The 26,847-nt window shown below is 43.8% G+C and overlaps 1 protein-coding gene across 1 annotated transcript; it reads left to right on the forward strand.

Annotated features, from left to right (window-relative positions):
* Positions 1-2,910: 2,910 nt before the first annotated feature.
* On the forward strand, positions 2,911-17,276 carry LOC147090479 (putative G protein-coupled receptor 139). The gene is made up of 2 exons (XM_085977128.1): positions 2,911-3,036; positions 16,197-17,276. Exons 1-2 carry the CDS (start codon positions 2,961-2,963, stop codon positions 17,096-17,098), a joined length of 978 nt encoding a protein of 325 aa, XP_085833254.1. The 5' UTR covers positions 2,911-2,960; the 3' UTR covers positions 17,099-17,276.
* Positions 17,277-26,847: the final 9,571 nt, after the last annotated feature.

Below are 26,847 nucleotides of genomic sequence, written 5' to 3' on the forward strand. Positions count from 1 at the left end.
CTCTGCCATTCAATGAGATCATGGATAATCTTCTGCCTCAACTCCATTCACCAGTACTATCGCCATATCCCTTGATGCCCTTAATCGTCAGAAATCTATCGACTTCTATTTTGATTATATCCAATCATTGAGCCTCCACAGCCCTCTGGGATAGAGATTTCCAAATATTCACCACCCTCTGTATGAAGAAATTTCTTCTCATCTCAGTCCTAAATGGCCTACCGTTTATTCTGAGGCTTTGGCCCCTGGTAATAGACTCCCCAGCCAAGGAAAACATTCTCCCAGCTTCCACCCTCTCAAGCCCTGTAATATTTTTGCATAGTTCAATGAGATCCCCTCTCATTCTTCTCAATTCAAGGGAATACAGGCCTCGTTTGCTCAATCACTTCTCATACGACAGTCTCGCCCACTTAGGAATTAATCTCCTGAACCTTTGTTGCACTCCCTCTTGGACAAGTATATCCTTCCTTAGGTATGGAGGCCAAAATTGTACACTGTACTCCAGGTGTGTTCTCAAAAAGGCCCGATATAATTTGATTACTCCTGTACTCAAATCCTATTGTAATGAAGGCCAGCATACCATTTGCCTTCCTAATGGCTTGCTGCACCTGCACATTCACTTTCCGTGACTCATGTACAAGGGCACCCTTTGAGCAGCTGCATTTCCCAAACTTTGACCATTCAGGAAATACACTGCCTTTCTGGTTTTTCTACCAAAGTGGATAACTTCACATTTATCCACGTTATATTCCATCTGCCATGTTCTTGGCCACTCATTGAGCCTGTTGAAATCCCCTTGAAGCCTCTACACATCCTCTTCACAATTGACCTTGCCACCTAGCTTCGTATCATTAGCAAATTTTGAAATGTTACATTTAGTCGCCTCATCCAAATCATTGATATAGATTGTGAATAGCTGGGACTCAAGCACCGACCCTTGCAACACCACACTAGTCACAGCCTGCCATCCTGTAAAAGACCCGATTATCCCTACTTTTTGATTTCTGTCTGTTAACCAATTCTCAATCCACGCTAGTATATTATCCCCAATTGCATGTGCACTCATTTTGTTCACCAACCTCTTGTGTGTGACCTTATCATAGGCCATCTGTAAATCCTGATACACCATATCTACCAGTTCCCCTTTGTCTACTTAACTAGCTTCCTCCTCAAAGAACTCCAATAGGTTTCTTAAACAAGATTTCCCTTTCATTAATCCATGTTGACTCTGCTCAATCTTACTAGTAGTTTCTAAGTGCCCAGTTATTGCATCTTTTATAATAGATTCCAGCATTTTCCCAACTACTGATGTGAGGTGAACAGGTCTGCAGCTCTCTGTTTTCTCTCTCTCTCCTTCCTTAATTAGAGGGGTTACATTTGCTGTCCTCCACTGCGTAGGAATTTTTCCAGAACCTATAGAATGTTGGAAGATGACAACCAATGCGTCCAGTTTCCCAATGGCCACCTCTTTCAAAGCTCTAGGCTGTAGATCATTCGGTCCTTCTGATTTATCGACTTTCTTCCCATTAATTTTGCTACTACTGTTTTTTTACTAATAATAATTTCTTTAAGTTCCTCATTCTCTCCACACCCTTGGTTTTCTCGTATTTCTGGGAGTTTTTTTTGTCTTCCTCCATGAAGACAGAAACAAAGTATTTATTTAAAATCCCTGCCATTTCCTCATTTCCCATTATAAATTATCCCGTCCCTGACTGTAAAGGACCTACATTTACATTCTCCAGTCTTTTCCTTTTCACATACCTGTAGAAGTTTTACAATCCGTTTTTATATTTTCGCTATTTTTTCCTCATATTCCATTTTCCATTTCTTTATCAATTTCTTTGTTCCCCTTTGCTGATTTAAAAAAAAATCCGAATCCTCATGCTGGCCGCTTTTTCTGGCAACTTTAAAAGCTTCCTCCTTTGTCTTAATACTAGTTTTAATTTATTTTGTTAACCATGGTTAGATCACTTTTCCTTTTGGGTTTCTATGCCCTAGAGAAATATATTTTTGTTGCAAATTATTCATTATTTCTTTAAATGTAAGCCATTGTATGTCCACCTTCTTACCTTTTAGTGCAGTCTCCCAATCTACTATTGTCAATTTGCCCCTGATACCCCTGTAGTTTCCTCTGTTTAGATTGAAGACCTTAGTTTCAGATTGAACTACATCACTATGAGCTCCATTAAGTCCCCTGCATTGTAAATCTTTATTCAGTTACCAAGGATTACATCACCATTTACAGGGATGGAGCTCTTGCAATCTTGTCACACAGCTTCCTGGACGTGTATTAATATTAATGGGGAGTCACCAGGAATGTTTCAATGTTTAGAGCAAGTACATGGTCATATCAGATAACGTGTAGGGTCAATGGTTGTGTATTTCTGGGAAAGTTCCCGGGTCATATGCATACATTATCTCGGGGTCTCTCGGAGTGTGTCACTATTTTAAGGGCTATGGAAATAGACCAAAGTTTGCCACGTATCTTCAGAAATGAGTTAGGAATATTCCCGCGGCTCAACCACATGGATTGGTTTCACTGACTGAGCTTAAAGACCACACTGAGAATTGGATAGAACTTCTCTGAAATTAGAGAACCACATTGGATAACAGAAATAATCAAAAACCTGTAAATAAACCTGTTCTTGCTGCACCCACTGCGGTCATACTGATGATTTCACAATGTCTGTTTATCCCTGGGCTTTGGGGAGATTCACTTTCCATATGTGCAATATCTGACGAAATATAAATTATGATATGCAATATGTTGTGTAAAAGAGATTAACTGAATCTGTTTAGTCAGTCACTGTGAATAATGTCAGTCCCCTTGTGCTCTAATTAAGTCAGTGGAGATATCTCCCGCCTTACATAAGGGCCTTCGCTCAGTGTTAACCCAGAGTGTCTCTCGGCGCTTGGTCTCCAGAAAAACCCGGTAGCAGCGTTCGACAGAAGTTGAAAGAATGAAACAGGTATTGAGGACACTTTTTGGTATACAGAAGATTTATTATCCCATGCTCGCTGTTATTGGTATCCCTGGTAAGTCACTTTCTCCAGGTATTAATCCTGTAACTATTTTAATTTTATTCCTGACTGTAACTGTCAAATCCCAGTTGCTGATGGTGTTCCCTGTAAGTGATCAAATCCCTGTTTCATACATGTAAACTATATTTAACTGTGTGCATTATGCAAGTCTCCATATCCAACAATACATTGCATTCAGTTTATTCCTCTTGTTGTGTGACTGAAAGTATATTGCTCCCTCGACAGTGTTACTGGGTGATTTATTTAATGAATATCTTACAGCCTGCTCACTGCTCTGAGTCTGGGAGTAGATTTTACTCTTTAACATATGGGCGTTAAACAGCAACTGACGAGGCTGGAACACATTGTTGGGAGTTGTGTATAGGCCACTAAACAATAATGGTAATGTAGGGCACAGTATCAACCAAGAGATTAGAAGTGCATGTAATAAGGGCAATATGTTAATCATGGGGGACGTTAATCTACATATTGATTGGGCAAATCAAATGAACACTAATGGTGTGGGAACGAATTCTTGGAATTCATGCAAGATTGTTTCCTGGATCAGTATGTGGAGTAAGCAAACAGGGAACTGGCTATTGTGGATCTGGTGCTGTGTAATGAGAAAAGGCTAATCAATAATCTTGTGGTAAAGGGGCCTTTAGGAACAAGTGACCATAATATGATTGAATTTTACATTAAGTTTGAGAGTGATGTAAGAAAGGGAAAATGGAATCTGAGCACAAACTAGCGAAAAACATAAAAACGGATTGTAAAATCTTCTATAGGTATATGAAAAGGAAAGGACTGGCGAAGGTAAATGTAGGTCCTTTACAGTCAGAGACGGGAGAGTTTATAATGGGGAATGAGGAAATGGCAGAGAAATTAAATAAATACTTTGCTTCTGTCTTCACGTAGGAAGACAGCAAAAAACTCCCAGAAATAGGAGAAAACCAAGGGTGTGACGAGAATGAGAAACTTAAAGAAATTATTATTAGTAAAGAAACATTACTAACAAAATTAATTGGGCTAAAAGTCGATAAATCTCAAGGACTGGATGACCTACATCTAAGGATTTGAAAGAGGTGGCCATTGGAAGTGGACACATTGGTTATAATCTTCGAAAATGTTATAGATTCTGGAACATTTCCTGCAGATTGGAGGAGAGCAAATGTAACTCCGCTATTTAAGAAAGGGGGCAGAGAGAAAACGGGGTACGACAGACCTGTTATCCTCACATCTGTATTTGGGAAAATGCTGGAATCTATTATAAAGGATGCAATAACTGGGCACTAAGAAACTGATAGTAAGATTGGGCAGAGTCAACATGGATTTATGAAAGGTAAATCCTGTTTGACAAACCTATTGGAATTGCTTGACGCTGTAACTATGGAGTAGACAGAGCAGAACCACTGGATGTGGTGTTTCTGGATTTACAGAAGGCCTTCTAGAAGGCCCCACACAAGAGGTTGCTGAACAAAATAAGGTCAAATGGAATTGGCGGTAATATACTAGCATAGATTGAGAATGAGTTAACAGACAGAAAACAAAGAGTAAGGATAAATGGGTTTTTCAGGATGGCAGGCTGTGAGTAGTGGGGTACCACAAGGATCGGTGCTTGGGCCCCAGCTATGCACAATCTACATCAATGATTTGGATTAGCAGACTAAATGTAACATTTCCAAATTTGCTGATGATACAGAGCTAGGTGTCAGTCTCAGTTGTGAAGAAGATGTGAAGAGGCGTCAAGAGATCTCGACAGGCTCAGTGAGTGGGTGAGAACATGGCAGATGGAATATAATGTTGATAAATGTGAAGTTATCCAAAACAGAAAAAAACAGAAAGGCAGAGTATTTCCAAAATGGTTAAAGATTGGGGAATGCAGATGTTAAAAGGGACCTGGGTGTCCTTGAACATGGTTCACTGAAATTGAATGTGCAGGTGCAGCAAGCCATTAGAAAGGCAAGTGGTATGCTGGCCTTCATTAAAAGAGGATTAGAGGACAGGAGTAAAGAACTCTTACTCCAATTACATAGGCCATGGTGAAACCACACTTGGAGTACTGTGTACACTTTTGTTCTCCATACCTCAGAAAGGATATACTTGCCATAGAGGGAGTGCATTGCAGGTTCACGAGGATGATTCCTGGGATGGTGGGACTGTCGTATGGGAAGAGATTGAGTAAACTAGGCCTGTATTATCTTGAATTCAGAAGAATGAGAGGGGATCTTATTGAAGCACACAAAATGATTACAGGGCTTGATAGGATGGATGCTGGGAGAATGTTTCCCTTGGCTGGGGAGGCTAGAACCAGGGGCCACAGCCTAAAGATAAAGCGTAGGCCATTCAAGACCGAGATGAGAAGAAATTTCTTCACACAGAGGGTGGTGAATATTTGGAATTCCCTACCCCAGAGGGCTGTGGAGGCTCAGTCATTGGGTATATTCAAAACAGAAGTCGATACACTCCTGACAAGTAAGGACATCAAGGGATATGGCGAGAGGGACAGTGAATGGAATTGAGGCAGAAGATCAGCCATGATTTCATTGAATGGCGGAGCAGGCTCGAAGGGCCAAATGGCCTACTTCTGCTCCTATTCTTTATGTTCTTATTTTCTTATGTTCTAATAAAAAGTGGGCGAGAAGGATTTACAGAACCAGAAACAGCCCTTCCACTGATTTTAAAGGAAGGTGAATCGGGCAGGTTCTATTATTGGTGAGGGGTCTGTTCTCCACCCCGATTATCTCTTTGAGCTCCGGACAGGCACTGCTTAATTGGTAGACAATGAAGACAGAATCTAATCAAATCAGAAATATGCTCATGTCTTTTAGTACATTTCTTTATATCTGCTGGGTAAAATTAATGATACCTAGTTACAATTGGCGATAAACCATTCCAACTGATTGTAATTCCAATTGATTGTAAAAGGAGTAACATGCAGAATAGATTCCTTTATTATTTCTTCATTTTATATTCCCTCGATCAATTTGAAATCTATTCAGTTCTCACTCATATGCGGACAGCGCCAGATTAACATTGTTCCAGTTACATTCAGATACTTTATCAAACAGAAGGTGGCAGATCTTATCATTAGTTACATCATGTGCCCCAGGTGATTGAAGAATATTCTCCTTTGGTCCATTTTTCCACTGCCGTTTCACACCCCAGATGTTTCCTGCCCAGAAATAGAGGATTGAGCCTTCTCTCAGTCTCAGCTGTTTGCTGCAGTATTCCAAAAGTGAATTCCCAGACCCACTGTCTCCTCATGGTCCAGTGTCTTCCTGTGATTCCTGTACTGATCTCTTTATTTAGAAGTAGATCCTCTTAGAGTGATTTTCGCTTTCTCCTGTTCCGACCTATCTCACTGCTGATGTTTATTTTGAAAGATCTCATTGATGTTTTTAATTCACTCTTCTTCTCTACCTCTGCAAATAATTTCAGGTAAAGTTTGAACCAAACCCGCCCGGCGGGAACAGGGCGAGTTCGGGCCGGACACCCGTTTTACTGCCCACTCCATTTTGCTCTGCATTGACTTCAAAGTTGTGGACAATTGGTCTGTGAGCGAAACAGGTGTCTGACCCAAAGCCGCCCCATTCCCGCTGGTCGGTTTAGTTTAAACTCCGGGTTTATACTGGTCCTTGCTTGGTTTCGGTACCAGGGACCACTCTGAAATTTACTTTCATAAAATTTAAGGCCAGTCAGCAGGTGTAAAAGGTCATTCTGCCATGGCACCTAACATGGGTGTACAATCCTGTGGTTCATCAAACATTCGAACAGGCACTTTCCAGCAGAAGACATTGCACATTGAACAGGAGCAGCACCCCGGGGAATAAAGCAATATCCCAGGGTCACTGATCAGGAGAGGAGCCCTGGGGATTAGCCCTACCATATCCCAGCGTCACTGAGCAGGAGAGCCGCCCTGGAGATTACCTCAACCATATCCCAGGGTCACTGATCAGGAGAGGAGCCCTGGGGATTACCCCCACCATATCCCAGTGTCACTGATCAGGAGAGGGGCCCTGGGGATTAACCTAAACATATCCCAGTGTCACTGATCAGGAGCAGCACCCAGGGGATTAGCAATCATATCCCCGTGTCACTGATCAGGAGCAGCACCCAGGGGATTACTGCAACCATATCGCAGGGTCACTGATCAGGAGAGGCACCAAGGTGATTACCAGCCATATCCCAGGGTCATGATCAGGAGAGGCGCCCTGGGGATTACCAACCATATCCCAGGGTCACTGATCAGGAGCAGCACCCAGGCGATTACCAACCATATCCCAGGGTCATTGAACAGGAGCAGCACCCTGGCAATTACCCCCACCATATCCCAGGGTCACTGGTCAGGAGCAGCACCCAGGCAATTGCCCCCACCATATCCCAGGGTCACTGATAAGGAGCAGATATAGCCAGGGGAGTGCCCCCACCAGATCCCAGGGTCACTGGTCAGGAGCAGCAATCAGGCAATTACCCCCACCATATCCCAGGGTCTCTGAGCAGGAGCAGCACCCAGGATATTACCCCCACCATATTCCAGGGTCACTGGTCAGGAGCAGCACCCAGGTTGTTACCCACACCTTATCCTAGGGTCACTGATCAGCAGCAGCACCCGGGGGTACACCCCCACCATATCCCAGGGTCACTGGTCAGGAGCAGCACCCAGGGGTTTACCCCCACCATATTCCAGGGTCACTGATTAGGAGCAGCACCCGGGGGTACACCCCCACCATATCCCAGGGTCACTGGTCAGGAGCAGCACCCAGGGGTTTACCCCCACCATTTCCCAGGTTCACTGATCAGGAGCAGCATCCAGTCAAATACCCAAACCTTACCACAGGGTCACTGATCACTAGCAGCACCCAGGGGATTACCCCACCATATCCCAGGGTCACTGGTCAGGAGCAGCTCCCTGGGGATTACCCCCACCATATCCCAGGGTCACTGATCACTAGCAGCACCCACGGGTTTGCCACCACCATATCCCAGGGTCACTGGTCAGGAGCAGCACCCAGGGGATCACTCCCACCATATCCCAGGGTCACTGATCAGGAGCAGCATCCAGTCAAATACCCAAACCTTACCCCAGGGTCACTGGTCAGGAGCAGCACCCAGGTGATTACCCACACCATATCCCAGGGTCACTGATCACTAGCAGCACCCAGGGGGTTACCCCCACCATATCCCAGGGTCACTGGTCAGGAGCAGCACCCAGGGGATCACTCCCACCATATCCCAGGGTCACTGATCAGGAAAAGCACCCAGGGGTTTACCCCCACCATATCCCATGGTCACTGATCAGGAGCAGCACTCGGGGGATTACTCCCACCATATTGCAGAGGCAGTGATCAGCAGCAGCACATAAGAGATTACCCCCACCATATCCCAGGTCACTGATCAGGAGCAGCATCAAGGCAAATAGCCAAAACTTACCCCAGGTCAATGAACAGGAGTCCCAGCCAGGGGATTACCCCACCATATCATATGGTCACTGATCAGGAGCAGCACCCAGGAGATTACCACAACCATAACCCAGTGTCACTGATCAAACGCACCCAGGGGATTACCCCCCATCAATATCAAGATTAAATGATCAGGAGCACGACTCAGGTGATTATTCGCACCAAATTCCAGGGTCACTGATCAGGAACAGGACTCATGTGGACAATGTGCAACAGGAAAGGTGAGAGATAACATAAAGAGAATGGAAAGAACTTCCAAAAGTGATAATAATTGTGTAAAACAAGGGACGGTCAGAGATATAACGGAGAGCAAAGGAAGACAAAAAAGACAGTAGGAGCCATAAAGAGGGAATACGAAAAGAAAATTGCGATGGATATCAAAATGTAACACAAAATATTTTTACAATTATGTACGAAAAAACGGAGTGAGGAGTAATGTGGCATCTTTTAGAACAGATACTGGTAATATTGCAAATGAAAATAAGGAAATACAAGACTTGTTGACTAATTACATTGGAACAGAGCCTATACACATAAGAGTGCATCAGAAAGAGGGGTCAGTGTAGGGAGAAATGGTAAAAAGACAAAATTAAATCACCATATCTGAACGTACGTAGCATTCTTAACAAGATAGATGAGTTGACAGCATAAATAGAAATAAATGGGTTTCATCTGATAGCCATAACAGAGACGTGGTTGCAAGATGACCAAGACTGGAAACTAAATATTACGAGGTATTTGCAATTTCGTAGGGATAGGCAGAAAGCAAAAGGAGGTGGTGTAGCTCTGTTAATAAGGGATCAGTGCAGTGCAGTAATGAGAAATGATATTGGCCTAAAAGATCAAGACCTAGAATCAGTTGGGGTGGAGATAAGAAATAATAAGGGTAAGAAGTCACTTGGCAGAGTGGTCTACAGGCCTACAAACAATAGCCACACAGTAGGACAGCGTATAAATCAAGAAATAATTGAGGCTTGTAAGAAAGTTACGGCTATAATCGTGGGAGATTTTAATCATCATATTGTTTGGACAAAGCAAATTGGCAAAGAGCGATTGAGAAAGAGTTCTTAGAGTGTATATAGGATCACTTCTTGGAAAAATAAGCCGTGAACACAACCAGGGAGAAGACTATTTGATATCTGACCATTTGTAAGGAGGCTGGATTAATTAATGATCTCGAAGTAAAGGATCCACTTGGGAAGAGTGAACATAGCATGGTAGAATTTCAAATTCAGATTGAGGGTGAGAAAGCTAGGTCTCAAACTAGTGTCCTGAACTTAAGCAAAGGTAATTGGAAAGGTATGAAGGCAGACTTGGTTAAATTGAACTGGGAAAATTTATTGCAGGGAAAGACTGTAGAAAAGCAGTGGCAAACATTTAAGGAGATATGTCATAACTCTCAGCAAAAATATATTCTCGTGAGAAAGAAAGACTCTAAGAGAAGGAGGAACCATCCGTGGCTAACTAAGGAAATAAAGGATGGTATCAAATTGAAAACAAATGCATACAATGATGCGAAGAATAGTGAAAAGCCAGAGGATTGGGAAATTTTTAAACCAGCAAAGGATAACTAAAAAGACAATAGAGAGTAAAGGTAGCTTATGAGAGTAAGCTAGCAGGAAATGTGGAAACAGACAGTAAGCATTTCTACATGTATACAAAAAGGAAGAGAATAGCTAAAGTAAAAGCTAATCCCCTAAAGGATGAGGCTGGGGAACTAATAAAATTGGAAACACAGAAATGCCGGAGACATAGAACAAATATTTTGTATCAGCCTTCACGGTAGAAGAAACTAAAAGCATCCCAATAATGAATAATCAAGGGGCTATTCGGGTGGGATGGAACTTAAAACAATCACTAACACTAGAGAGAATGTACTAGACAAACTAATGGGACTAAACGTGGACAAATCCCCTGGACCAGCTGGCCTGCATCCTAGAGTCTTTAAATGGGTGGCTGCAGAGATAGTAGATGCATTTGTGGTAATCTACCAAAATTCGCTGGATTCTGGAGAGGTCCCAGGGGACTGGAAAACCGCAAATGTAACGCCGCTATTTAAGAAAGGAGGAAGACAGAATTCCGGCAACTATCGAACACTTAGCCTAACAACTGTCATTGGGAAAATGCTGGCATCCATCATTAAGGAAGTGGTAGCAGGACATTTAGAAAATCATAATATAGTCAAGCAGATTCAACATGGTTTATTGAAAGGGAAATCATGTTTGACAAATTTGCTGGAGCTCTTTGAGGATGTAACGAGCAGGGTGGATAAAAGGGAACCAGTAGATATCATGTATTTGGATTTACAGAAGGCATTCGAAAAGATGCCACATAGAAGGTTAGTACACAAGATAAGAGATGACGTGGTTGGGAGTACTAGAATGGCTAGAGGATTGGCTAATGAACAGAAAGCAGAAAGTCAGGTAAAATAGGTCATTTTCAGGTGGACAAACTGTAACTAGTGGGTGCCGCAGGGATCAGTGCTCGGGCCTCAACTATTTACAATCTATATCAATGACTTGGATGAAGGGATTTAGAGTAATTTAGCCCAATTTGCTGATGATACAAAGATAGGTCGGAAAGCAAATTGTGTGGAGCACGAAAAGAATCTCGAAATGGATATAGATAGACTAACTGAGTGGGCAAAAATCTTGCAGATGGAGTTTAACGTGGTAAAATGCGAGGTTATCCACTTGGTAGGAAAAGTAAAAAATATAACAAAATGCTGCAGTTCATAGGAATCTGGAGTTCCTTGTACATGAAACACAAAACGTTATCATGCAGACACAGCAAGTAATTAGATAGGCAAATGGAAAGTAAGGGGGCTGGAGTATAACAGCAGGGAAGTTCTGTTACAACTGTACAGGACGTTGGTGAGACCGCACCTGGAGTACAGTTATGGTCTCATTATTTAAGGAAGTATATAATTGAAATGGAGGCAGCTCAGAGAAGGTTCACGACGTTGATTCCGGAGATGAAGTGGTGGTCTTATGAAGAACGGTTGAACAGGTTGTGTAAATAATCATTGGTGTTTAGCAGAATGTGAGGGGGTCTTATTGAAACATAAGATTCTGAAGGGGCTTTACAGGGTAAATGCAGAAAGGATGTTTCCCCTCGTGGGAGAGTCTAGAACTAGGGTGCATAATTTCAGAATAAGGGGTCACCCATTTAAATCGGAAATGAGGAAGAATTTCTTCTATCAGAGGGTCGTGAATCTTTGGAATCCTCTCTCCCAGAGATCTGTGGAGGCTGGGTCGATTAATATATTTAAGGTGGAGATAGTCAGATTTTTGAAAGGTAATTGAGTCATGGGTTATGCGGAGCGGACAGGGAAGTAGATTTGAGGCCACGATCAGAGCCGCCATGATCTTATTGAATGACGGAGCAGGCGCGAGGGGACAAATGACCTACTCCTCCTCCTACATCTTATATACTTATGTTATTATGTCAGCGTTCACAATTGAGGAAAATGATAATATACCTGACATTCCAGGGAAACTATTAACGAATCAATGATTGGAACCCACAAAAAATAACGTAAGCAAGAAAACAGTATTAGCAAATATAATGGTAGGAAAGAATGATAATCTCCAGGGCCAGATGGCTTCCACCCCGTGGTTTTAACGGAACTAGTGAGGAAATAGCAGATGCATTAGCCATAATATTTTGAAGCTCTCTCGATTAGGAATTGTCCAGTTAGGTTGCAAAATTAAAACTGTAACTGTTATTTAGGAAAACTGAAATAGAGAGAAACCAGGAAATTATAGACCAGATAGTCTAACAGCTGTTTTTGGGAAGTTATTCAGCAAAACTGAGCAATTATTATTTATTTATGGGATGTGGTCTGCACTGGCGAAGCCAGCATTTATTGCCCATCCCTCATTGCCCTTGAGAAGGTGGTGAAGAAGGTACTCCCACACTGCTGTTAGGGAAAGAGTTCCAGGCATTTGACCCAGCTACAATGAAGAATCAGCGATATACTGCTAAGTCAGGATGGTGTGTGACTTGGAGGGGGACTTGGTGGTGGTGGTATTCACAGCGCCTGCTGTCCTTGCTTTTCTAGGTGGAAGAGATCGCAGGTTTGTGAGTTACTGCCGAAGAAGCCTTGGCGAGTTGCTGCAGTGCATCTTGTAGACGGTATACACTGCAGCCATGGTGCGCGGGGGTGGAGGGTGTGAATGTTTAAGGTGGTGGATGGGGTGCCAATCAAGCGGGTTGCTTTGTCCTGGATGGTTTCGAGCTCTTTGAGTGTTCTTGGAGCTGAACTCATCCAGGCAAGTAGAGAATATTCCATCACACGTGTGCCTTGTAGATGGTGGAAAGGCTTTGGGGAGTCAGCATGTGAGGCACGTGCCGCAGAATACCTTGTCTCTGACCCACTCTTGTTACCACAGTATTTATGTGGCAACAAGAGCAGGTCCATTTAATATCTGGTCAATCGTGATTGTGGGGGTTTTGGCGATGATAATGCTGTTGCATGTCAAGGGAAGGTGGTTAGACATTAAGTGATATGGAACCGAGTTAGATGAATCAAATTTGAATTCAGATAGACATGACCTCATTAAATGGCTGAACAGGCCCGAGAGGCTAAATGGTACACTGCTGCTCCAATGTTTATCTGTTCATATGAACACCCCCATAATATCCCAGGGTCACTGGTCAGCATCAGGGCTCAGGGGTGTGCATACTCAGCAAATCCCAGGGTCACTGACCAGCATCAGGGCTCAGGGGTGTGCATACTCAGCAAATCCCAGGGTCACTGACCAGCATCAGGGCTCAGGGTGTGCATACTCAGCAAATCCCAGGGTCACTGACCAGCATCAGGGCTCAGAGGTGTGCATACTCAGCAAATCCCAGGTCACTGACCAGCATCAGGACTCAGGGGCGTGCATACTCAGCAAATCCCAGGGTCACTGGTCAGCATCAGGACTCAGGATTGTGCATACTCAGCAAATCCCAGGGTCACTGGTCAGCATCAGGACTCAGGGGTGTGCATACTCAGTAAATCCCAGGGTCACTGATCAGCATCAGAACTCAGGGGTGTGCATATTCAGCAAATGCTAGGGTCACTGATCAGCATCAGGACTCAGGGATGTGCACGGTCAGCAAATCCCAGGGTCACTGATCAGCATCAGGACTCAGGGGTGTGCATACTCAGCAAATCCCAGGGTCACTGATCAGTATCAGGGCTCAGGGGTGTGCATACTGAGCAAATCCCAGGGTCACTGATCAGCATCAGGATTCAGGGGTGTGCATACTCAGCAAATCCCAGGGTCACTGGTCAGCATCAGGAATCAGGGGTGTGCACACTCAGCAAATCTCAGGGTCACTGACCAGCATCAGGGCTCAGGGGTGTGCATACTCAGCAAATCCCAGGGTCACTGGTCAGTATCAGCACTCAGGGGTCCGCATACTCAGCAAATCCCAGGGTCACTGATCAGCATCAGGACTCAGGAGTGTGCATACTCAGCAAATCTCAGGGTCACTGACCAGCATCAGGGCTCAGGGGGGTGCATACTCAGCAAATCCCAGGGTCACTGGTCAGCATCAGGACTCAGGGGTGTGCATACTCAGCAAATCCCAGGGTCACTGGTCAGTATCAGCAATCAGGGGTGCGCATACTCAGCAAATCCCAGGGTCACTGGTCAGTATCAGCACTCAGGGGTCTGCATACTCAGCAAATCTCAGGGTCACTGACCAGCATCAGGGCTCAGGGGTGTGCATACTCAGCAAATCCCAGGGTCACTGGTCAGTATCAGCACTCAGGGGTCCGCATATTCAGCAAATCCCAGGGTCACTGATCAGCATCAGGACTCAGGAGTGTGCATACTCAGCAAATCTCAGGGTCACTGACCAGCATCAGGGCTCAGGGGTGTGCATACTCAGCAAATCCCAGGGTCACTGGTCAGCATCAGGACTCAGGGGTGTGCATACTCAGCAGATCCCAGGGTCACTGGTCAGTATCAGCACTCAGGGGTGCGCATACTCAGCAAATCCCAGGGTCACTGGTCAGTATCAGCACTCAGGGGTCCGCATACTCAGCAAATCCCAGGGTCACTGATCAGCATCAGGACTCAGGAGTGTGCATACTCAGCAAATCTCAGGGTCACTGACCAGCATCAGGGCTCAGGGGTGTGCATACTCAGCAAATCCCAGGGTCACTGGTCAGCATCAGGACTCAGGGGTGTGCATACTCAGCAAATCCCAGGGTCACTGGTCAGTATCAGCACTCAGGGGTGCGCATACTCAGCAAATCCCAGGGTCACTGATCAGCATCAGGACTCAGGAGTGTGCATACTCAGCAAATCTCAGGGTCACTGACCAGCATCAGGACTCAGGAGTGTGCATACTCAGCAAATCCCAGGTTCACTGGTCAGTATCAGGACTCAGGGGTGTGCATACTCAGCAAATCCCAGGGTCATTGATCAGCATCAGGGCTCAGGGGTGTGCATACTCAGCAAATCCCAGGGTCACTGACCAGCATCAGGACTCAGGAGTGTGCATACTCAGCAAATCCCAGGGTCACTGACCAGCATCAGGACTCAGGGATGTGCATACTCAGCAAATCCCAGGGTCACTGACCAGCATCAGGACTCAGGAGTGTGCATACTCAGCAAATCCCAGAGTCACTGGTCAGTATCAGGACTCAGGGTTGTGCATACTCAGCAAATCCCAGGGCTGCTAGTCAGTATCAGGGCTCAGGGGTGTGCATACGTAGCAAATCCCAGGGTCACTGGCCAGTATCAGGACTCAGGGTTGTGCATACTCAGCAAATCCCAGGGCCACTGGCCAGTATTCGGACTCAGGGTTGTGCATACTCAGCAAATCCCAGGGCCGCTAGTCAGTATCAGGACTCAGGGGTGTGCATACTCAGCAAATCCCAGGGTCACTGATCAGCATCAGGACCATATAATAGCAAAATACTGCGGAGGCTGGAAATCTGAAATATCAACAGAAAATGCTGGAAATACTCCGCAGGCCAGGCAGCATCCATGGAGAGAGAAAAAGACTTAACGTTTCAGGTCTGGGACCCTTCACCATTTCTGATGAAGGGTCCCAGACCTGAAACGTTAATTCTGTTTATCTCTCCACGGATGCTGCCTGGTCTGCTGAGTATTTCCAGCATTTTTTTTTATAGCAGCAGGACCGAAGGGGGTTACACCCTCAGCCTATCCCAGGGTCACTGATCAGGAGCAGGACCGAAGGGGGTTACACCCTCAGCCTATCCCAGGGTCACTGATCAGGAGCAGGACCGAAGGGGTGATACACACTCAGCATATCCCAGAGTCACTGATCAGGAGCAGGAACCAGGGGGATCAACCTCACCATATCACAGGGTCACTGATTCCAATTGTAACTGACTAGGCCCAGATTCGATGCTGGGATCTTCTGTCAGCACTATCGGGTTTTGTTGGCACCAGTCAGGGTGTTTACTCTCTGTTCATCAGCAGAGACCATATTCTATTATTGGGCATTTTTGAATAAACATAACCGTGTTATTTTTCGTGTTTATTTAACCTATTTGCTCAGACCTGGACTACTCAAATCATTACTGATAGTTGGCTTGAAGTTTTATCTCTATAATAAAGTTCTGTCACGTTGGATTCCTTCACGGGATGTAGTGGGCTTTCAGTAAATGACATCCATTGATCCACAGCACTGATATTTCTGCTCCCATTCTGATGTATTGTTTCCATTTTCCCCCTCTTACAGTTAACTTAGTGACGATTGTGACCCTGTCTCGGGGAAAGTGTGGACTCTCCAAATGTGTCACTCGGTACCTGGTGGCCATGGCAGCGGCGGATCTACTGCTCGTTATCATCGATCTGATAATGAGGCACATCCCCATTGTTTATCATCAAAAGTTTGACTTTCTGTTCGACATTAAAGTGTGTAACATCCACGCCGTCCTACTTTATGCAGCCACAGACTGTTCTGTCTGGTTCACCGTCGCTTTCACCTTTGATCGATTTGTGGCTATATGTTGCCAGAAGCTAAAAAACAAATATTGCACCGAGAAATTGGCGGCGGTGGTTACTGGAACAATGACTGTGTTGTTCTGTGTGAAGAACATTTTCTGGTACTTTATGTTCACAGGCAGCTATCTGCTTCTGAGACTGCCTTGGCTCTGCGCTATGCCCTACAGCGTTATTATGTCACCAGTATGGACAGCAATTGAATTTCTACATTATATTTTCACCCCGTGTGTACCATTTATCCTGATTCTGATGCTCAATGTTTTAACTGTCAGACACATTTTGTTGACCATCAGAATTCGCAAGCGACTTCGGGACCGGGTCAGTGGGGAGAGTCCCAATGACCCAGAGTCAAAAAACAGGAGAAAATCAATTACTGTACTTTTTGTGATCTCGGGGAATTTTCTCCTTCTATGGTCTGTACTCATGGTGGCCACGATGTATTGTAGATATACTATGCTGAATATAAACGATGGTTATCTAAACTTCAACATTGTACTTGAAATTGGATATATGCTCCAGCTCCTGAGTTGCTGCACAAACACTTTTATTTATGCCGTGACCCAGAGTAAGTTCAGAGAGGAGCTGAAGAATGGGGTGAAATATCCCTTCACTGTGCTTTCTAAGATTGTAAAATAACGAGGAACACGGAAGATTTTCACACGAAGGACACAATCTTGACTCACAGCTTATCTCAACCCCTCACCACCCAGTCTCTGTAATCGTGTTGTTTTGACGGCAAACCGAGCTGATTTGATTGAGATTGAATTTGATGCAATATGTGTTTTGTAAACTTGGAGCAGCTGCCGTTTGTGGAGAATCCTTTACTGTAATCACACATTTAGAATAAAATTAAACTGATATGGAACATCCCCCGTGGCAACAGTTTATTATGTTTCATTGCTGTCTGTTTTCATGGACTTTGGCCGGATGGACTGTGACTCAATGTAATGGATGGTAGCTGGGAAAATATACACCAGTCCGCAAAACTGTGAGTTCCTCTTTACAGAGACCATCTCTGGCTAGTTTACTGACTCCTGCAGCCCAACTGCTGAAATACAAGTTCTTCATAGTTAACATTCGTCATGAGGTGTCTATGAGGAGTAAATTACCACTCAGCTCATGGATACTGTGCGCATTACAATGGTTAACTTTATAAAGCTCGGTATTTGCAGTGGGTAATGACGGCAAACTAATAACGTTCGCTGTTATTACCCCTTTGAAGCTGACCGCAACTTTGCGAAATAATGCATGGGCATCTAAACGCGAAAATTCTGATGCTGCAGTCAATCATTCACTGTTCCGACACTGGCTGCATGTGTCCCTGCCCCCACCCCCATAGCCGGCAATCAGTGCAATCAGGGAAATCAGTGAAACTGACCAAACTTGGACTTTTCCTGGCAATATCGCTGTTAAATACCCCATTAAATTTTAGACCTTGTTGGATTCGGTATAAATGGGGTTTCAACACCGAATTCATAGAATCATATAAAGTTACAGCATGGAAGGAGACCATTTCGGCCCATCGTGTCTGCGCTGGCCAACAAACTGCCTAATCCCACTTCCCAGCTCTTGGTCCGTAGCCCTGCAGGTTAGAGCATCTAAAGTGCACATCCACGTACTTTTTAACGTGTTTAGGGTTCATGGTTCCACCGCCCTTTCAGGCAGCGAGTTCCAGACCCCCACAACCATTTGGGTGAAGAAATCCCCTCTAAACCTTCCACCAATTATGCTAAAACTGTGCCGCCCTGGTTTTTGACCCCTCTGCTCAGGGAACTGGGTCCTTTCTATCCACTTTATCTCTGCCCCTCATAATTTTTTACACCGCAATGTCTCCACTCCACCTTCTCTGTTCTAAGGAAAATAGACCCAGCTTATCCAATCTTTCATCATAGCTAAGATTCTGTACTCCCGGCAACATCATTGTAAATCTCCTCTGTATCCTCTCTCGTGGAATCACATCTGTCCTGTAAAGTGGTGATAGGAACTGCACACAGTACTCTAGTTAAGGCCTAACTAGTGTCTTATATAGTTGAAGTCTAAACCTCCTGCTCTTGTATTCTATGCCATGGCTAATAAAGGCAAGAATTCCATATGCCTTCTTAACCACCTTATCTACATGGCCTGCTACCTTCAGGGATCTGTGGACATGCACTCCAAGGTCCCTTCGTTCCTCTACATTACTCACTGTCCTACCATTTAATGTGTATTCCCTTTCCTTGTTAGCCCTCCCAAATGCATTACCTCACACTTCTCCGGATTGAATTCCATTTGCCACTGTTCTGCCCACCTGACCAATTTATTGATATCTTCCTGCAGTCTACAGCTTCCTTCCTCAGGATCAACCACACAGCTGATTTTAGTATCATCTGCAAGCTACTTAACGATACCGCCTATATTCATGTCTAGATCGCATATATATACCACAGAATGCAAGGGACCTAGGACTGAGCCCTGCGGAACCCCAGTGGAAATAGCCTTCCATTCACAAAAACACACATCAACCATTACCCTCTGCTTCCTGTCTCCGAGCCAGATTTGAATCCAACTTGACACATTGCCCTGGATCCAATGGGCTTTTAACTTTGTGACCAGTCTGCCATGTGGAACCTTGTCAAAAACCTTGCTAAAGTCCATATAAATTACATCAAACGCACTAACCTCCTCTGCCCTCCTTTTTACCTCCTCAAAATATTCAATCAATTTTGTCAGACACGAACTTCCCTTAACAATTCCATGCTGACTATCCTTGATTGATCCGTGTCTTTCTAAATGAAGATTTATTCTGTCCTTCAGAATTATTTCCAATAATTTTCCGACCACCGATGTTAGGCTGACTGGCCTATAATTACTCGGTCTATCATTTTCTCCCTTTTTAAACAATGGTACCACATTAGCAGTCCTCCAGTCCTCTGGCGCCACATCTGAAACCAGAGAGGATTGAAAAATGATTGTCAGTGCCTCTGCTATTTCCTCTTGGCTTCCCTTAATAGCCTGGGAAACATTTATCCACTTTTAGAGCTGCAAATCCTCTTAATACTTCCTCTCTCAGTATTTTGATTTCATGAAGTATTTCACACTTCTCCCCCCGAAAGCAATGTCTGCTTCGCCCCTCTCCTTTGTGTAAACAGATGCAAAGTATTCATTTAGAACCCTACCAGCGTGTCTTGCCTCTACACACAGATTAAACCCATGATCTCTAATAGGCCCTACCTTTTCTTTAGTTATCCTGTTAATCTTAATATTGACTGCTATACAAGCGTTATCACCCTGAATAAATATTTTTTTAATTTTGTGGAGTGTCACATTTCTCCATTTGATAAAATGAAGTTTTAAAAACATTTTAAACAAAATTATATATTTTTAAAGTTAGTTCATATTTATTTCAGGTTTATCTTTTCCGCATGTGAGAGCCCTAATCTTCGTTTTTCACTCGAAAACATTTTTTAAAAGTCTGAATAACCGCAATTTCTTCACGTCCTGCTTCCTGTGAGAATTCTACATTGTGCTGCACAGGCTATAAGTTGATAAATCAGCGTCATTAACAAATATAATTAGTTGAATCTATAGCCAAAAAAAAAGGTTTTGAATAAACAGGTAAGGATGAAATTGGTCTGGGCAGGGACAGTAAAATGGGTGATGGTGAATCGGCAGCCTTTATGTCGTGCCCTGGATTTACTTTTCCATTCAACACAGTGCTCCATGCGGGGTCTGACCAAGGCTCTGTATAACTGAATCTTTCATTCCTCCTATTCATCTTTGAGCTCCCTTGAGATTTGATGTTTAATTCCCCTCAGGACACCTTGGAATTGGCAAAAATGATGCCTTGCTAGAGCTGCCGACAGATCAAGGAGCAACAATTGAAAAAACGGAATTAATCTTTGAAAAGGTGAATATGACGTGGTGCAGCGGAAATATAAGAAGCTAAGATTTTTTATTTAAGTATTACAAAATACAGCACGTTAAAATGACAATAGTAGAGGCAGTTCAAACACCAGCGACCACTAACATACATGGATGAGAGATTTGATTTCCATCTTACACCACGTATCTCTCACAATCTTCTGCTGTGCCTTTTCTAGTTTCAGTTTTACTGGAAGTCTTGGACAACTATCATCGTGGCTTCTTTAACATGAGAACCTCCATAAAGCAACTGCATAGGGTTTATGCAACCTGTCATCATAACTTGACCCTATAAGTCCATATAATCATTCTGGTGAACCTGGGCTGTTCCTCCTCCAGAACCATATATATATTTCCTGAGGTTCGATGCCCAAAATTATATGCAGTACCGCAAATGGGGCCTGGCCAAACCTTTGTAAAACTCAAGCTTCACTTCCTTTCATTTGTATTCCAGCCCCCATTAGCTTCGAATCTTAAAGCCCTCCAGGCAACAAGGGAGTGGCAATAAATTGAACCTTGTCAGCGTCACCCACAACCCAAGAACCAACAAATAATAAAAGGTCTGTATAATTGAAAATGTTCAAACCTGTAGTGGTGCAGATGGAATAAAAATGTAAAGATATTTTTATTTCAAAATTACAGAAGATAAATAATCTGTGGCCACTAGTGGAGGCCAATTTTACACCAAAAACCTATACATTGATAGCCATTTTAATTTGTATATTAAACTGGTGAATCTCGAGATTTTCTGTGGTGCCTTTTCTGTTCACTGCATTACAAGAAACCATGGCAAACCATCAAAGTTAACTTTCAATATGAGAACTTCCGTAAAGTAAATGCATAAAGCATGGATGACTGAGTGAAAGGATCACCTTATCTGATGAATTGCTGCTGCCAAGAGTTTGGGCCTTTGATTAAATAATTTTAAAAACATTTAGAAATCAGAGATAATAGGTGAATACATGGTTTGGGCCAAAACTCCAACCAAACAATTTTACAGCTCAAGAAGAGGTCAATCTGCTCATTGAGCCTGTGCTGCAGCACTCCATCATTAAACTCACTACCTCTCCCCACAGGCCGCTATTTTCATTTGTTTCATATAGTTATCCAAATTCGCTTTTAAGGATGCAATGAACTCTTCATTTACCACTCCCTGTAGCAAATTATTCCATGCTCCAACAATCCTCTCCTCACTCTCCTGGTGACAATTCTGAATTGGGGATCCATCATCACTGACCACACTCCATGCACAGGGGGAATAATCTTTGATTGTTCACCATATCAAAAGAACGTATAAATTTAAAGATCTCTATTAAATTTCCTCTTAACCCTGTCTGCTCCCATGGAAATAATCCAAGTATCTCAAATATCCTTACATAGCTATTGTCTCCCATCTCTGGTACCGTCCTGAGCTGTGCTGTGCTGTTCGCTCTGTATGGCATTAGTATCCTTTGTATAATGCGATGTCCAACAGTGCATGCAGTACTCTAGCTGTATCATAAACAAAGCTTGGTGCAAAATTATCAATACCTATTAGATAGACACAGGTATTGACTTAATAGGATTATTAAGATTCAATCATTCCGGTCATTATTTAATCCTCTTAATTACAGTATATTTGCATGATATTTAAATTTATTTCACATATAAACCTGTCTATTTTGAATCAGAGTGGTTGAAAAAGTATCACATTTAAAGGAGCCAAACGTGGTTCTAAACCTGCAAACTAACAAGTGACGAGAACGTGGAATGCCTCTCTTGCAACCTAACTTTCCATTCAGCCATCCTAGAACAGGATAACACAAGCCACCTCCCCAGGGGAAAGCTAGACAGCAACATCCCCTTAATCCACCCAACTGACATAGGACCCAGCACTCAGAAGATCATAGCAACTGTTGAATCGAATTGGCTGAAGACTGGCTTCTGTGATGGTGAGTACCTCAGGAGGAGGCCGATAAGGATCATCCACTCGGCACTTCTAGCTTAAGATGGTTGCAAACCCGTCAGCCTTGTCTTCTGCACTCAAGTGCTGGGCTCCACCATCATTGTGGATGGGGATATTCATGGAGCCTTCTCCTCCCATTAGTTGTTTAATGGTACACCACCATTCACAACTGGATGTGACAGGGCTGCAGAGATTTAATCTGTTTGCGTGATTATGGGATCGCTCTCTATAGCATGCCACATCCACCTTTCAGCATGCATGTAGTTCTGTGTTGCAGCTTCCCTTACACAACATATAACACATTATAGGGACAATAGTAGAGGCAGTTCAAACACCAGCGAGAATGATTTTCGGAGCTTGAGCGGTGGCTAGATTAACTGCGGCACATCGCCAGGCTGAGCGTTACGTGGATAGCACGTTCTGGAGGTGGTCACCCTGCAGCTTAATAGTAGGCAGACAGAGAGGGAATGGGTGACCGCCAGACAGAAGTGGAAGACCAGGCAGGTAGTGCAGGAGTCCATGAACTGCATTGTGCTCTCCAACCAGTATTCTCTTCTGAGTACTGGTGAGGGTGATGATTCCTCTGGGGAATGCAGCCAGAGTCAAGTCCACTGCACCATGGATGGCTCAGCAGCACAGGAGGGGGGGAGGAAAAAGAGTGGAAGAGCAATAGTGGTAGGTGATTCGATAGTTAGGGGAGAAGACAGGCGTTTCTGCGACGTTAGACGTGACTCCACGGTGGTATTTTGTCTCCCCGGTGCCAGGTTCAAGGATGTCACTGAGCGGCTGCAGGACACTCTGAGGGGGATGGTTGAAAACCCAGAGAACGAAAGAGGAATGAGGTCCCGCAGGCAGAATTTAGGGATCTAGGAGAGAGATTTCAAATCAGGACCTTAAAGCTAATATTCTCTGGATTACTCCAGGTGCCATGAGCGAGTGATTACAGGAATAGCGGGATAGAATAGAGGAATGCGTGGCTGGAGAGATGGTGCAGGAGGGAGGTCTTTAGATTCCTGAGAAATGGGAATGTTTCTCTGGAAGTTGGGACCTGTACAAGCCGGACGGGTTACACCTCAACAGAGTGGAACTTCTAAACTGGAATAGGGCTAAATCAATGGGATGTGAAAGGATCTAGCGAAATAAAATGGAAGCATAGACTGATCGGAAACACTGTAACTGAACAATGGGTGATCTATAAGGAGGAGACGCTCCAAGCACAGGTTAGTTACATTCCAAAAAAGGGAAGGGTGAGTAAACCAAAGCAATGTCTTCTTGGATGACGAGGAAGATAGAGAAGTCGGTGAAACAAAAAAAGATGGTGTATGATGTATGTCAGATGAATTCTTCAAGGGAGGACCAGTCCAAATACAATAAGTTGAGAGGGGATGTGAAGATGAAAATAAGATTAGAAAAGTGAGAATATGACAGTAGAATGGTGGTTAACATAATGGGGAACCCAAAATTCTTCTAACGGCATGTAAACAGCAAGCAGGAGGAGGGGGGATGGGGACTATTAGAGACAAAGAAGGTGATATTTGCTTAGAGACTCAAGGAAAGGCTAGAATGCACAATGAGTACTTGGTTTCGGTGTTTACTCAGGAGGGGAATCCTGACAAAATTTCGGTAGAAGTGGAAAATGTAGAAGCAATGGAAGAGGTGAAAATTGATAGAGAGGAAGCACTAGAAAGACTGGGTATGCTTAGAGAGGACAAGTCGTCTGGTCTAGATGGCTTGCATCCCAGTTTGCTAAGGAAATTGGCGGAGGAGATAGCAGAACGGCTTGCCATAATTTTACAATCTTCCCTAAATGTGGGGTTGGAAAGTAGCAAATGTGACACCATTGTTTAAGAAAGGGTGTAAGGACAATCCTAGTAAGTACAGGTCGGTCAGTTTAACATCAGTGGTGGGTAAAGTTTTAGAAACAATAATCAAGGAAAAAACTAACTGGCACTTGAAAAGGTTAAAGCTAATTAAGGAGAGCCAACATGGATTTGTAAAAGTCAGATCGTGTTTGACTAATCTAATTGCATTTTTGATGAAGTAACAGAGGACTGATGAAGGGAATGCAATGGATGTTGTCTGCATGGATTTTAGGAAGGCGTTTGACAAGATACCACAAAGAAGGCTGGTTAACAAAATTGAGGCTCCTGGAACAACGTGGTTCAATGGCAGCTTGGATAAAGAATTGGCTTAAGGATAGAAAGCAGCGAGGTGTGATAAATGGCTGTTTTTCAGACTGGATATTCGAACAGAGAGAAAGATTTCTAAATTTATCGATGACACCAAAATTTGATTTGTAGCAAACAGTGAGGATGATACCAATTGACTGCAACGGGACATAGAACGGTTAGCAGAATGGAATTTATTACAGAGAAGTGTGAGGTGATGCATTTTGGCATAATGACATGGAGAGGCAATATACATTTAATGGCACAGTTTTAAACAGAGTGCAGGGACAGAGGGACCTGGGGGTTAAAGTTCATAGGTCCCTGAATGTGGCGGGACATTTTGAGATGGTGGTTTCCAAATCATATGGGATCTTGGGCTTCATAAATAGAGGCATTGAGTACAAAAGTAGGTTAGTTATGCTGACCCTTTATAAAGTGCTGGTTACGCCACAATTGGAGTACTGCGTCCAGTTCTGGCCACCACACTTTAGGAAGGATGTGAAGGCCCTTGAAAGGGTGCAGAGGAGATTTACCAGAATGGTTCTGGGGATGGGGGATGTTAGCTACAAGGGCAGGTTGGAGAAGCTGGATTTGCTTTCGTTAGAGCAAAGTAGGTTGAGGGGTGATTTGATGGAGGTATACAAGCATTTGACGGTTTTGGGTAGGCTAGACGGTGAAAGGCTGTTTCCACTAGTTGACAGTACAAGGACTAGGGCACACAGATTTAGGTTTTTGGCAAGAGATACACGGGGAATTCGAGGAAGATTTTTTTTCGCAGTGAGTGGTGATGACGTGGAATTCGCTGCTGACGGAATTGGTGGAAGTGGAGACTCTGAATGTTTTCAAGGGGAGACTGGATAGGCACTTGGGGGGCTACGGGGTTAGAGCAGGCGAGTGGGACTGCCTGGATTGCTCTACAGGGAGCCGACACAGACTCGAAGGGCCGAATGGCTTCCTTCTGTACCGTTATGACTCTTTGACTCTATGAGCTGTATTTGTAGACCGCGGTTCTCTGCTGAGATGTTCTTACTGCAGCTCACGGAGCCGAGTTCCCAAAGTGTAGTTGTTGTCACGTTCACCTTATACGTGAAATGTCCCCGGTTCGAAACCGAGCAGAAACATTTTGCAAAACATTCCCCATTAATACTGAATTAATATTAAAAAATTAATACATTTTGTGGTTAAATATAAATTAAATAAATTGTCTCCCATAAAACCCGTATATTTTCTCTGTACAATTCTGGGCCATCAGCAGCAGTAGAATTGTATTCAAACACAATCTGTAGCCTCCTAGCCTGGCAGATCCCTCACTCAACCATTACCATCAACCCAGGGGACCAAACCTGGTGCAATGAGATGTGTGGAAGAGCAGGCCAGGAGCGGCACCAGGCGCACCTAAAAATGAGACCATTCCAAACTGGTGAAGCTGGATATGGAACCAAGGCGGGCCAATGCAGTTGAGATACAAATTATCGAGGATCTAATGGAATGACAGAACAGGGCTGAGGGGCTGAATGGCCTCTTCCTGTTCCTAATAAGCTCCCACAATTAAGCAAATGTTACAAAATGTCTTTCTGGTATCCCAGTGGATGATCTCACATTACCGACATTGTACCCAGTGCTCCAGTTAACCCCTGTGTCCCGGCACCTGGCTTCATAACGGGACAGCGTTCGTGGGAGGGGCTGTTCAGCGGTGGTCCGATAATAATTTTTAGAATAAGGTTTGTTAGATTAAAGAGCTCTTTTTCTGTTACATTCGATTTACACTCTGCCCAGTTGTATATACGAACAGTTAACAATGTTTCCTCGATGTGGTGTGTTCAATGTTTGTGGAGTAACTCGGTCACCCAGTGTGAGTATAAAAGACAATCCAGCCTGGGTTCAAACCAATCCAAATGCACAATCTGTGGGAGGTGAGAGCCTGGTGCGCATAAAACTCAGGTTGCGGGTTCGATCCCCGTACGGACTATTAGAATATTTTGATGATTTTACACTTTTTCCTAACAATTAAAATACAAACTTTATAAAGCAAGAAATCACATCAGAATCTCACGGGGGAATTATTTGGATTAACATCCATTGCACCTTTTCCACCGGGCTGAGCGGAAAAATTCTGTTTAATTGTGTTTCTGGGTTTGCTGATGGACAAATGCACCAATGAAATATTCAGCCGGCACCGAGAGATACAACATCCAGAGAAAAGCACAGAAGGACATAGAGAAACATAAACATTTCCCATACTTGATGTTTCTCTATGACTCAGTGCCGGAGAAAAAAATTCAGTTCAATTCGTGAACCGGACTGGAAAGGAATTTAAATGAACTTAAATCTGCCAAAATCTGAGATTAAACATTCAGTCTAGCGCTCTCCCA

The sequence above is a fragment of the Somniosus microcephalus genome, unplaced genomic scaffold, assembly GCF_052327205.1.
Source record: "Somniosus microcephalus isolate GS21.2 unplaced genomic scaffold, FLI_Smic_1.0 unresolved_chr4, whole genome shotgun sequence".
NCBI lineage: Eukaryota > Metazoa > Chordata > Chondrichthyes > Squaliformes > Somniosidae > Somniosus > Somniosus microcephalus.